The sequence below is a fragment of the Phacochoerus africanus genome, chromosome X, assembly GCF_016906955.1.
Source record: "Phacochoerus africanus isolate WHEZ1 chromosome X, ROS_Pafr_v1, whole genome shotgun sequence".
Classification (NCBI taxonomy): domain Eukaryota; kingdom Metazoa; phylum Chordata; class Mammalia; order Artiodactyla; family Suidae; genus Phacochoerus; species Phacochoerus africanus.
In genome coordinates, this window is record NC_062560.1 from 127,963,423 (window position 1) to 127,977,803 (window position 14,381).

Here is a 14,381-nt window from a genome sequence, read left to right on the forward strand (position 1 = left end):
GGCATCAAATGTATTTGTAATGTTGTATAACCATTGCCACTATTACTCAAAAATTTCATCATCCCCAGTAAAATATTAATTCTGTATCCATTAAATAATAGCTTCCCTTTCCCCCTTCCTCCAGCCCCTGGTAACCTCTATTCTACTTTCTGTCTCTGTGTATTTGTCCATTCTAGGTACATCATGCAAGTGGAATTTGCCCTTCTGTGTATTTGTCCTTCAATATTTGTCCTTCTGTGTCTGACTTTTTTTCACAAAGCAAGTTTTCAGGATCCATCCAAATTGTAGCATATATCAAAATTTCATTCCTTGTTATACCTGAATAATATTCTATTGTGTTATATAAATTATACTTTGTTTATCCTTTCATGTGATGATGGATGGACACTTGAGTTTCCACCTTTTGGCTATTGTGAATACTGTTGCTATGAACATGAGTCTGCAAATACCTTTTCAAGCCTCTACTGTCAGTTCTTGTTGTAATACACCTAAGAGTGGAATTGTTGAGTCACCGGTTTTCAAAAGCGGCTGCACCACTTTATACTCCCACCAACACTTGTTACTTTCCATTTTTACAGACATCTTAATAAGCGAGAAGTGTTATTAAAGAATGGTTTTAAATATGAAAATCATAGGTGAAAGCAATCTTGTTGAAAGAAATTCAAACCCAAAACATATTAAAAGGAGGAAGTCCATTTCGCTATAACCCTCTCCAGGTGCCTTCCTCTCTCCAGAGAAAACCACTGTTAAAAGTGAGGTGTGGAGTTCCCGTCGTGGTGCAGCGGAAACGAATCCGACAAGGAACCATGAGGTTGCGGGTTCTGTCCCTGGCCTCGCTCAGTGGGTTGGGGAGCGGGCATTGCCGTGAGCTGTGGTGTCGGTCACAGATACAGCTCAGATCCCAAGTTGCTGTGGCTCAGGTGTAGGCCAGCGGCAACAGCTCCAATTAGACCCCTAGCCTGGGAACCTCCATATGCCCTGGGTGCGGCATTGAAAGGACAAAAAGGACCAAAAAAAAAAAATGAGGTGTGCATCTTTCCAGACCTTTTTCTCTACACTGATATTCTTACATAGGTAAGAATATAAGGTTATAGATAAGGTGTATGTACACGCAATGTCATTAATATCAATTTCCACCCTTCTTTCCACTCCTTCTACTGTTCTTTCTGTTAGAGAAATTCCACTTCTAAAATTTTGCCCTATAACTTATCTCACTGTTTATAATGTGGTCTTTGATATCCTGGAAGAGTAGTCTGCATTGCCTAGTCTGGTCAGTAGCAGCAGAACTTTGGTGTCTTTCTCATGCCTGTTTTAGAATGATCTTATCCTATCACTTATGCCAACAACCCTTTATGCTACTTTTGTTCTCTGAAATTACCTTCTTTTGTCTGAGGGGGAAAAAAATTTCAAAAGATTTTCTCCCTTTTGAAGAAAACAACTGTCCAACAGTGCCAAATGGGAAACAGGCAGTGTTTGATGAGACATCGCCCTCTGCTGTCTATATTAGTTAAGGTTCATCAGAGAAGCAGAACCAATAGATTATATATCCCCTAAATAAGCTCATGTTTAGAAAACATGTAAACATAACTTGAGAGAAAAAGAATACAATCAACCATCCAGTTTCCACTTAAAAGTATTTAAACGTAGGGAGTTCCCATCATGGCTCAGTGGTAACAAACCCAACTGGTATCACTGAGGACACAGGTTCGATCCCTGGCCTCGCTCAGAGGGTTAAGGATCCAGCATTGCTATGAGGTGTGCAGATGAGGCTCGGATCTGGTGTTGCTGTGGCTCTCGTGTAGGATGGCAGCTGTAGCTCCGATTCCACCCCTAGCCGGGGCACTTCTATATGCTGCAGGTGGGGCCCTAAAAAGACCAAAAAAAAAAAGAAAAGTATTTACATTAATTGAAACAAGGAGCACATTATCTTAGAAAGCAGGGCAAGAAAGTAGAAAGATCATGAACTTTAGAGTCAGAAATTCTGAGCTTGGGTCTTGGCTGCCATGCTTGACCTCCCTGAGCCTCAGCCACTTTACCTCTTAAAGTGGGGTAATAATTCCTGCCCAACACTGATAATTCAAGGATAATTCCCAAACTCCTTATGGTTTACAAAGGGCTAAGAGTTTGGGAAAATTTGGGTTTAGGAGTTATAGGCAACTGCCCCTGGAATGATCAATTAAACCTGGCTAGCAAGAGAGAATTGCTGGCTGTGGATGAGGAAATAACCAGAACGTGGGAGAAAACAATAGTGACAATTTGAGGTTAATAATAATAATAGACAAGCTTCGGTGGACATCAGCCAAGAGCTTAGACTAGAGGACCTGAGAACGCAGACCTCAGGAGAAAAAGGACAGAAAGCAAAATAGCACACAACACAACTGGTGGTCCTACTGCTAGAGAATTTAGAAGAGAAGGTAGCTCTGAAAGACGGGGATTGTAAAAAAGAGAAATCTGCCTCCATCACTTCAAATTTGACAGTAAAACTTGCCCCCGGAATTTCCCAATCTCAAATAATCCAAACAAGATTTTAAAATACAAAAATTCAGCCATGTAGCTCTACAGGGAGACCCCTAAATAAGATCATATCGTGAAAAGTTATATACTTCCATCCTTGCCCCCATATGCAGTTTGTTCACTTTGCTGCAGCCACGTGGGCCTCCTCATGTCAACCCCACTGCTGCCTCGGGGCCTTTGTATGTGCCACTGTTCTCTCTGCGGGGTACACTTTTCTCAGATCTCCTCATTGCTTAAGGTCTTTGCTTAAACGTCATCTCCACAGTGATGCCTTCCACTAAAGTAGCACCCTTCCATCCTTTTCCATCTCCTTTTCTGGCTTTGTTTTCTTGAGATTTTTCTGCTTGTCTCCTTCACCAGAATGTAAATCCTATGAGGCCAGGATCTGTATTTCGTTTACTTCAGGGCCTGGGTCAGAATAGGTGTTCATTATTGCTGAACAAATGATAAATAAATAAATAAATAAATAAATAAATAAATAAATAAATGCCAATGATACAAGGAGAGGACAAATCTAATGATGAATTTTTTTTTAAAGCAATGGTGTGGATCACGAAGAATAATTTCAGGGAGGGATAAAGCTAAAAATGGATTAAAGTTTTCATAAACTGCTGAAGATAGCTAAGTAAAAGGCCTTTTAGACAATATAAAGAGAGGAAAGAACAACTTCTTAAAGAAAATAAATCCTCTTTTGTTGGTATTTTCCTTCAAGGAGATTGATTTTCAAGCTAAAAAAAGCTAAGAGGGTAGGGAGAGGAGGTGGCCAAAATTCCAGGCAAGTGATGAGATTACTGGAATCCAAGGCTGCAAAGAGTGGAGGGTTGCCAAGCGGTCCAGACAGTGGAAAGGAAGAAGTACTCTCAGGTCCTCAGGCATGGCATGGAAATGGAGCTGGAGCTCCCCTGTGGAGATACCCTGGCAGAGCCAAGAAACAGGCAGATCTCAGGGAATACCTGTGTGGACAGAAGACATCAAAACCAGGTCTCATACACTACTTCTGCTGCTGCTATTACTACCACTACTACTATTGCTACTGCTATTACTATTAGTGCTATTACTACTGCAGCTGCTACTCCTACTACAACTATGACTGTTACTGCTACAGCTATTATTACTACTGCTGCTGCTACTGCTACTGCTACTACTGCACAATGCTATGGGTTTGCCTATGTCTCTCCACACCCCAAATGGCAATGCCCAATTCCAAGTCAATGGGTCTGAATCTCTTTAGACTCATGGATTCTTTCAACAAATGTGATGAAAATTGTCCACCTGCCTGTACCTACAAAATGTGCATGTTATTTTAAGAGATTTAAGAACCCCCTTGGGGTAACACAGACCTCTGAAGTGTAAGTGTCCCAGGTTAGGATGAGTGGTGTAACTCCCAAGCCCTATATTTGAGGATTGCAGCCAAATTCTGAGCTTATTCATTCAACAAATATTTATTGAATGCCTACCATGTGCCAGGCTCTGTTCTAAGCTCTTTGATTTCTTTTGGCTTTTCTTTCTTTCTTTCTTTCTTTCTTTCTTTCTTTCTTTCTTTCTTTCTTTCTTTCTTTCTTTCTTTCTTGTGTTTCTAGGGCCACACCCATAGCCCATGAAGGTTCCCAGGCTAGGGGTCTAATCAGAGCTATAGCCGCCAGCCTACACCATAGCCACAGCAACGCCGGATCCTTAACCCACTGAGCAAGGCCATGGATTGAACCCACATCCTCATGGATACTACTCAGGTTCGTTAACTGCTGAGCCACAACAGGAGCTCCTATATCGGCTTATTTAATCTTTATAACTGCTCTTGAGGTGGGTTCTATTAATATCAAAGGGGGGGGGGTCTTTGACAGATGAAAGCAACAAAGTACTGAAGCTTTAGGTAATTTGAGAGAGGTCAAACCATGGAATTTCACTTGTCCAGCTCCAGAGACATTTCACCAGTACTCCACCGTTCTCCTCACACGTCGGTGTCTATTCTTTCAGAGATCCATGTTCATCCTGTAAGCATCGCTTTTAAACTATATATAGCAGGTTAGAAACAACAACCCCACCAATGTGACATCCAAAGCTCTGTCACACTGACCCTACTCATTCATCTTTCCAGTGCTTTTCAGACTCAGTTTGTAAAAATTGGACGTGTTTGTATGTGAGACTGCACAATATTTTCCCACATGCAGATCTCACAAGGAGATGGCCTCACATCCATGTACACGGCTACACTCTAAACTGAGAAAGAAAAAGTTTGGTGGGCCGGGTTACTTTGATGTACAGCAGAAATTGACAGAATATGGTAAATCAACCATACTTTAACAAAAAAAAAAATTCAAGTTTGGTGGGGGCAAATTTTGCTTTATCATGTGCACTTCTGGTCAGGACACTTGGAGGAATAAAGGAAATATTTCAGTATAAAAGAGACATGTATGAGTTTGCTAGGGCTGGCAAAACCAAGTCTACAGACTGAGGAAGCCTTAAACAACAAACATATCCACCAGCTCTGGAGACTAGAAGTCCAAAATCAATGTGTTGGCAGGGTTGGTTCCTTCTGAGACTGTGAGGTAAGTATCTACCCCAGGCTTGGCTTCTGTCCTTGATTTATAGATGATTGTCCCTCTCTGTCTCCTCATTGTCATCCCTCTACACATTCCCGCATTCGCTTTTCCCTTTTTTATAAGAACACCAGTAAGATTGGATTGGGATCCACTTTAATGACCTCATTAGAACTTGGTAAAACCCTGTCTCTAAATAGAGTTACATTCTGAGCTCCTAGAGGTTAGGATTCCAGCATATTTTTTAAGTGAACACAATTCAAACCATAAGAAGGGACAATGTTCAGGTGAAAAAGAGCCACAGAATTCTCAGTTTTTTTAACAAGTCAATAAATCCTTGCCACAAGATCAAGGTTAGTAAATGAGTAGGCCTGACTGTGAACAGATCATTTTACTGGGCACAAAGCATGGTTATGAAGAAATCAAGAGCACATCTGCGCCCTTCCCTTGAGAAATGTTCAGTGTAGTTGGGGAATCTCAATAAGGCCATGTAGCAGGTAAACAATTTTCCCTGCAAACACTCAGGAAGGCAAACATGTCATTTTATTCTCTTTTAATTAGACTTAATCGAGCCTCCAACCAGCCAGCTATCATTCCATCAGTGTCCACACCTGGTAGCTTTTATGAGGGGTCCACAGCCCTGCCAGGATTATAGACTGTGGCATCTTCTCAGCTGTTTAGGGCCACAGCCCTCTCAGGGCACCAGAGAATATTCAGCTTCCACCACTGTTGGACTCCAGGTGAATCGGCGCCCAGCAGCCTCTCTGTCCTGGCACCCCACCTAGTGGCCACGGACATATCTGCAAGGCTGCTGTCAAAATTCCTACCCAGAAGCTGCCCACAAATCCTCTCTACTGTCAAACAAAAGTTTTTCTGGAAGAAGGGAGCTCTCAGGGCAGGCGAGTTCCACAAAAAGAGAAGAATACAGGTTTGGGGGAAAGATGGAGCAATATTTCAATAGGGACAGTGGCAGAGGCATAAGGATATGCATAGAAATTAACTCTACACCAAGGATAACACATATAGGCACTGATTGGGGACAGAACAGTCCAAGCTAAGGAGGAAACCGGTTCAAGCCCATTAAGTCATCTCCTCCACAGCCACAGCTGTGGAGTAGAAGAGTTGGGATCTGAAGCAGGTATGACCCAGTCTAAAGGCCAGGCTTCTTCCCTAAGCAAGATAGTGGCACAAGAAGATGGTACCACAGATCATCTCGGGAAAAAAATAGGACAGAGAGAGCAACTAGGAGGACATTACAGTTTTCCAAATTTGGTTTGAGGTGGTGGCTTCAGAAATGAAAAGGAAGAGGTGGAACAGAGTGACTACTGTGGGGAAATCTTGGTGACATAAAAGAGGAGAAAGGCAGTGGAAACGACAAGCCTCCAACCCATGGCAATCAGAAAGCAAAGGGGGAAAGGCTTACAAAGCTGAGGGTCAGTGGGGAAAAGTGTAAAAGGTGACTCGACTTCAAGACACGTCAAGTTATGATGATGATGTTTTTAAAATTGGGCTTGGAGCCCCTGTGAGACTTTGGGGCACTACTGGTAGAGATTTAGGTCACTAAATATGTCCCATGTGTCACAGCATGGCACACCAGGATGGTGTCATTGCTTCATAGCTGGGATCCATGAGGACTGATAATTTTTGCACAATAATCCAGTGACTTTAAGAATACAGGATGTTCAAAAATATAGATCAGTGGAACAGGATAGAAAGCCCAGAATTAAACCCATGCACCTACAGCCAACTCATCTATGACAAAGGAGGCAAGGATATACAATGGAGAAAGGACAGCCTGTTCAGTAAGTGGTGCTGGGAAAACTGGACAGCCCCATGGAAAAGAATGAGATTAGAACACTCCCTAACACCATACACAAAAATAAACTCCAAATGGATGAAAGACCTAGATAGAAGACCAGACACTATAAAGCTCTCAGAGGAAAACATAGGCCAAACACTCTCCAACAGAAACGACAGCAACATCTTCTTAGATCTACCTCTCAGAGTAATGACAATAAAAACAAAAATAAACAAATGGGAGTTAATTAAACTTAAAAGTTTCTGCACAGCAAAGGAAACCCTAAACAAAATGAAAAGACAACCCACAGAATGGAGAAAATCTTTGCAAGTGAATCAACTGACAAGGGATTCATCTCCAAAATTTACAAACACCTTTTGCAGCTCCATACCAAAAAAACAAACAACCCCATCAAAAAATGGGCAGAAGATCTAAGCAGACAGTTCTCCAAAGAAGACATACGGATGGCCAAAAAACACATGAAAAGATGTTCAACATCACTCATTATTAGAGACATGCAAATCAAAACCACTCTGAGGTGCCACCTCACACCAGCCAGAATGGCCATCATCCAAAAGTCTACAAACAATAAGTGCTAGAGAGGGTGTGGAGAAAAGGGAACCCTAGTACACTGTTGGTGGGATTGTATATTGGTGCAACCACTGTGGAAAACAGGATGGAGATTCCTCAGAAAACTAAAAACAGAACTCCCATTGGATCCAGCAAGCCCACTCCTGGGCATCTATCCAGAGAAAACCACGACTCGCAAAGACACATGTACTCCGATGTTCACTGCAGCACTGTTTACAATAGCCAAGACATGGAAACCACCTCAACGTCCATCGACAGAGGAGTGGATCCAGAAAAAGTGGTACATATACACAATGGAATATTACTCAGCCATTAAAAGGAATGAAATACTGCCATTTTTAGCAACATGGATGGACCTAGAAAGTATCATGCTAAGTGAAGTCAGCCATCCAATGAGACACCAACATCCAAGGCTTTCACTGACATGTGGACTCTGAACAAAGGGCAGACGGGACTTCTTTGCAGAACAGATGCTGACTCACAGACACTGAAAAACTTATGGTCTCTGGAGGAGACAGTTTGGGGGGTGGGGGGATGGAAATCCTGTGAAATTGGATTGTGATGATCATTGTACAACTACAGATGGGATACATTCATTGGGAAAAAAAAGAATATAGGATGTTGAGTCGAACAAGTCATGAGACGTGGAGTAGAGGAGAGAGCCACATGCTGTAAGACGCTTACCACAAAGGCCGTGGAGGGCTCAAGAAAGGGTATTTCCTGGCTTGGGGGGTCACTTGGCTTCATGAGGGAGAGCCAGCAGGGAAATTGATCCCACTACAGCTCTGTTCCCCCTGAACATGATCTAACACCGCTCCCTTCTCCCCATCACCCTCAAGCCCCTACAACTCTGGTCCATCTGCACACAAACTAAACCTTGCTCCTGTCTCTCTCATTTCCCCTCCCATTATTCTTCCTCAGTACCTTACTCACCAGTCCCCTCTCACTCCCCAATATCTTTCTGATCCATTTCCAGTTGAACTGACCTCTGCTACCTCTCCCAGTTGACCCCGCCCTACTCCCCATACATCTCTCTGGTCCACCCACAAGGGCCGTTCCCTGTTCCCTTTCTCTCCCCCACCCATCCCTCACCACCCCCCTCCAGCTCTGTACATCATCCTCATGAACTGACCTACCTCGTCTCTCCATCCCTATCGACCCCCACACTCCCCAGATTTTACCCAACCTCTCTGCCCCTCTACCCAGTCCCGCCCCATAGAAACTAACCTCTTCTACTTTTCGGTCCCTACCCCATCGCCATCTCCCCTACACCTATTGGTCCAGCCCCATGTGAACTGAATTCTACCCTCCTCACTTTTCATCACCCTCCACTCCTCCTACAACTCTCTGCATCACCTGCACCTGCGCTGGCCTTGCCCACCATTCCCTCCCCATCCCTCCCACCCCCTCCATCTGGCTGATCCAGCCCCACATGAGCTGACCTCAGCCTCCTCGGCATCCACATCTCCCCGCCACCCTGCAGCCTGACCCTCCTGTGCCATGGCCACTGATTCGTGCTCTCTCTGTCCCCATACCCTCCACTGAGCAACTATAAACCTACCTTAGAATGGCTGCCAGGCACCAATATAGCCAGCACCTTATGCTTGTTCTTATCCTTAGGAATAACATGATACTTGCCACTCTGCCTGCCACCCCCCACCCCCCAAAGAGATTCTGACTTTATTTCATTTAGGAGAACATCAAGCAGGAGGAGATAAGAATGTTTCCAGGGTGACAGTTAACAATAAAATGGGAAGTAGGGCCCAATATCATATGTCCTTTATCAGATCTTATGTGTCTTATTAAAAAACAGCAACGTGGCAAAGGTCAAATCCTTGCAGGAAATGCTGTCAACTCACTTTTGGGAACAGTGATCATACAAGTTTCATGGACCCCCATTTTAATAAAAAGTTTATATGACAACCATACCCAAGGAACAAGTGAGGACAAATACCTCTGAAATGCCTCCTTCTCAGACCCTGTCATCCCAGCTCCTTTTTGTTTTCATTGGCCCCTCAGCAATTCTGAGTTAAGCACCACTCTCCTCCCTACCGTACAGACGAGGAGCCTGAGGCACCCAGAGAAGCAGTTGGCCCCAAAATACAGAGCCAGGAAGCAGTGAAGCCCATGTGAGAACCCAAGACTGAGGCTACTCTGGGCTCCAGCCACATACCTCGGTGTTTCTCAAGGAGCTGTCCCTCTGCAGGACACTTGTCTGGGGGCCCCCAAGTCCTCCAGGACGCCAGCATCCAGAGATGAGACCGTGTCACAGCTCCGTGACATGCACCCCACACAGGGTTGCTAGGTGAAAAAGAGGACATCCAGATAAAGTTGAATTTCAGATCAACAGTGAATAAACAGCAAAAGGTCCAAATGGGATATACCTGTACTAAAAAAAAAAAAAAAAAACTGATCTGCCATTCAAATTGACCTAGGTGCTCTTTTTTATGAGCTAAATCAGGCAACCCTATCCCAGAAGTTTGAAACCCACTCTCCATGGAGTTCCTGTTGTGATGTAGCATAAACGAATCCAACTAGTATCCATGAGCACATGGATTCAATCCCTGGCCTCACTCAGTGGGTCATGGATCCGGTGTTGCCATGAGCTGTGGTCTAGGTCACAGATGCAGCTGAGATCCTGTGTTGCTGTGGCTGTGGCGTAGGCTGGCAGCTGTAGCTCCGATTCCACCCCTAGCCTGGGAACTTCCACATGCCACAGGTGCAACACTAGAAAAGCAAAAATTAAATTAAATTAAATTAAAAAATAACCACTCTCCCTCTCCATGTGAGGGTGAATGTTGGTCATTTTCCATTCCCTCTCGCCCTTTCTTGCTCCCCGCCCTCAGCCTGGGCAGACTGTAATGCCACCTGCCAAGATTTCTCTTCTAGGTCATCCCATATAGGGCCAGGAGGGGGCTGGGCAAGGTCCCTTGACCCAACTCACACCAAGATTCTGAGACAGCATCCAGCAAATAAAGCGACCCCAGATTGGCTGAACCCAACCTACTGTCATAATCACCTGGCTTTCCCCAATTTGCCAGTAAGACTCTTTTTGGCTACATGCTTTGCCAACACTATTTTGGGGGCATCATTTAGGCTGATGAGAGATGGTCAACTAGTTTTACGAACTGGCGGGTTCCCAAGGCAGAAAACAATTCACGTCAGTAGGGAAAGATGGTTTTGTTTTCTGCCCGCCGGCTGGCAAGGCGTTTGGGATGTACCAGGCCGCCTTGAACCAAAAGATTTAGAAGCTGAACTCTTAGTCAAGGCCAAAGAACTCATCCTTAGAGAACAAGAGCTCAAAATAAGAAAGGCTTTATTTTAGGACAAAACAAACAGCACACACACGTGCGCGCACACACACACACACACACCCCCCCAAGTGCACGTGAGAGTTCACTGGATTTTATAAAAGAGAAAGCTGCACTCAGGTGTCAATGACAACTGGAACCATCAAAGAGATGTCCCTTGCTCGTGGGGACACAGGTACAACATGTGCTTGTTAAGAAGTTGTTCTGCGGCGGGTGGCATAAATGTGGGAATGCATGACAGGAGTTAAGTGACACAAGGCAGAATGGCAGGTGGGCAAAAGCCTGAAGACCCTTTTTTCCCCTCTAACATGCCATCCGCAGGTCACCTTACAAAGGACTGTAATGTCAAAGAATACTTTCGAAAGTCTAAAATGGATTCGACGCCGTCACTGAAGTTAGACAGAGAGGTCAGTGGGGGAGAAGTAATTTATGTTCTCAAAAACCAGGTTTCACACAATGGCAGGCACTCAGTCTAGTTCCAGGTGCTTGCGGTAGGAAAGAGACCGAGCTTAATAGAGACTGGTCTTCTTCATGATGCGCAGGAACTCTTGCTCGTTGACTTCTCCGTCCCCGTCGCGGTCAGCTTCATCAATCATTTCCTGCACGGCAGGAGTCAAGTTAGATGAATTCATAAATGAAACAAAAATGTGACGAAATAATAGGCTTTTATAATGCTACCTGAATAGACAATTGTAGTCCCCCGCACACACACACACACACACACACACACACACACACACACACACACTACAAGATGCTGCTTCTTATAATAGCTTGCCTCCCGAAAAGTTATTTGAAAGCCCAGCCATCCTTTGCCACACATGCATCACCTGAGCTCGAAGATCATCCTGACTAGGGAGACTCCTAAAACCTAAAATAGTAAGTAAAACTATCCGTGAGGCAGCAGCGCCCATAGGTTTGCCACACTATCGAAAAGGAAATTAAATGGTCACCAGAGGGACAAGAGAATGCTAGTTTTCCTCCAAAGCATTAGAGAAAACACAACACGGAAAAGCCACACAGGGCTCCAGGCTGACACATCACAAACCTGCAGCTCCTCGTCAGTGAGGTTCTCGCCCAACTCCTTGGCCACGCGTTTTAGATTCTTGAACGATATCTTCCCAGTTTCATCGTCATCGAAGAGCTTGAAAGCTTTCAGGATTTCTTCTTTGGTATCCTTCTCAGACTTAACAAGTAGAACATAAAAAACACATGAGTAAAGAGACTCATAATTATCTGTGTCCCACAACCCTAGCACCATCCCCTCTGCCCTGCCACAACAGCACCACATGGCCTCATGACACTGGTGCTGGGTCACAGAAGATCAAAAATCAACCAGCGTAGAGAGAGGGGACAAACATGAAATTAGTACAATCCCAGAGGCTAAGAAGGAAATATAAAGGCTTGCACTTAAAACATTTTCTATACAAACGGAAGAGAAAAGTAGACTGCTTTTTAAAATACAGCAGCAGATGATGGGATTAAGTTTAGAGGAAATTCCACTGCTTAAGCTGGGATCCTCTTGGGGGCAGAGGGGAGCAGGGAGGAAAGAGAAGGCGATTTCACTTATGAGAGCACCAAGAGTTACTAGAATCCCAGGTACTCTGACAGAGGAAAAGAGGAAAAGCTTCCTGAACTCTTAACTTGGTCCCTGAAGAAAAATATGGGTGGGATTAGATGATTTCAAAGCAACAGGATTATTAGAGTGGGAAGAGACCTGTGCCTTGGGAAGCACAGCTGAAGCACTGATGGAGCGACTTTTCCACGGGCCAGTAGAATGTACATGAGCCACGCTGAGGAGGAGCCAGGAGGCCAATGAAAGAGAAAGGGACGAATGGGTGGAAAGACACTCTCATATCTAGACTCAAATCTGTCCACCATTATTGGTGGAAAATACACCCATCGTCTTAGCTAACCTACCATTTTCTGAGTCATCACAGTTAAAAAGTCACTGAAGTTCATTTTTCCTGTCCCTTCCTTATCGATTTCACTTATCATTTTCTTGATCTCTTCTTTCTTGGGTTCAAAGCCCAGTGCCCTCATTGCCACCTGCAATGAAAACAGGATCATCTCAATATGTACATCTAAACCCAGGAGCAAAAAATGACAGCACTGAGAGCATTAAGCCAGTATCTGACACAATCATGTTAAAATAATTAGGAAACACTATAACATTAAGCAAATTGATATTTGCACTCAACTTTGTTTAATAATACTCGAGGTAAATAAAGACAGAAAAACAGCACAGAAGAGAAAGAGGCAGAGAAAAGTCAAGGCAGCAGAGCAGGAATGTACAGGGCTTGCCTTAAGTTCTTTAACATCTATTGTCCCAGTTCCATCAGCATCAAAGAGATCAAAAGCTTCTCGGATTTCCTGTTTCTGCTCTTCAGTAAGCTCTGGTTTAGGGCTCATCCTTTTTCGCTGGGCAGCAGATGCCACGTTTGTCTTCTTAAAGTTAGAGGCCTTTATATGTTTCACAAACAGAGAAGCACGGTATTATGTAATAGGGTACATATTTTACATAAATATGTTACAATCCTATCTACTTTTAAAATAGTTTATACCAACGAATTCCAAAACTAACAGGAGAAACAACAGCGTTTAGTGAAAAGAGCAAATACTCTTTCTCTGCACCTCTATCCCTCCCTCTTCTTTACTACTGTTTCTAGAAGGAGATCCCTTGTTCTTTTGGATATCTCTTATTTGAAATCATCTAAAAAGAGAGCTAGCCAAGGAGCTGACTCTGGATAAATGTACAGATAATCAGCTCTCTCTGAATTTGGGACCCTAATTCTAAAAATGTCCTTAGAACGCTACTCTGCTTGGCTCTAAGTTATAAGATTTTCTGATTACTTCTAATTTGGCCAAATACTAAGTTAAGATGTATATTCTGTCAATATCGAATAATAAAACTCAATCCCCTCGGCACATCTGAGCCTTCCCCAAGAAGGTCAAAGCGTTTCCGAAGTCCCAATATTTAACATTTTAAATGCACATTAACAATCAAACACAATAAACTTCCCCTAGGCTCTGGGTGGAAACTTTGGTAGAGGCGGCCAGGAGGCCAGAGTCTGAAAGCGGTCGGGGTGTGCGAAGAACCCGAGTCTGTTTTGACCAGAGATGGTCACCGAAGGAGCCAGGAGAGCCCGAAGGACGGGTAGGGGCCAGCTGTGGCTTGAATGGGACGCAGCGGCTAATCGCAGGCCCAGCAGGGCGGCCAGGATCTCTACCCTACCCTTCCGGGAAGCGCTCAGAGGAAAGAGTGCGCCAAAGCCGAGAACCGCGCAGGAGAGACGGCGGGGCCAGGCCAAGGCCTGTGAAGGGCTCAGCTTCTGGACACAGGGTTCGAAAGGGTAACAAGCACTCACCATCGCCGATGGACTCCGCTTCCCGTTGTTACGGCAACGGACGTACACACCGACTCGGCGCCCTTCCCACCGCCCCCTGCGCGCGGCCTTGCGCCCCATTGGAGGACAGATGGCTGCAGCTCCCCATTGGCACAGTGCTGGAGTGGGTGGGACTAACCCGACGGAGGCCTGACGCAGGGCGCAGGGCATTGTGGCGCGGCCTGGCCTTATTGGGCAGGATTACACCGCGAGCGCTGATTGGCCGAGCCAGCACCAATCCCTT

At 44.6% G+C, this 14,381-nt stretch overlaps 1 protein-coding gene across 1 annotated transcript; it reads right to left on the bottom strand.

Annotated features, from left to right (window-relative positions):
* Nucleotides 1-10,739: 10,739 nt before the first annotated feature.
* On the bottom strand, nt 10,740-14,224 carry CETN2 (centrin 2). The gene is made up of 5 exons (XM_047764105.1): nt 14,120-14,224; nt 13,056-13,214; nt 12,672-12,800; nt 11,800-11,937; nt 10,740-11,350 (listed from the first exon to the last, which is right to left on the bottom strand). The coding sequence occupies exons 1-5, from the start codon at nt 14,216-14,218 to the stop codon at nt 11,261-11,263; spliced, it is 615 nt and encodes a 204-aa protein (XP_047620061.1). The 5' UTR covers nt 14,219-14,224; the 3' UTR covers nt 10,740-11,260.
* Nucleotides 14,225-14,381: the final 157 nt, after the last annotated feature.

What these genes read in the sequence shown, in the direction of transcription:
- CETN2 (XM_047764105.1), bottom strand. Translation starts at nt 14,218, where the DNA reads ATGGGGCGCAAGGCCGCGCGCAGGGGGCGGTGGGAAGGGCGCCGAGTC. An exon ending in TAGATGTTAAAGAACTTAAG is followed by an intron (nt 12,801 to 13,055) that starts GCAAGCCCTGTA and finishes TTTTCATTGCAG; the next exon opens with GTGGCAATGAGGGCACTGGG. An exon ending in TCACTGACGAGGAGCTGCAG is followed by an intron (nt 11,351 to 11,799) that starts GTTTGTGATGTG and finishes CCTGCCGTGCAG; the next exon opens with GAAATGATTGATGAAGCTGA.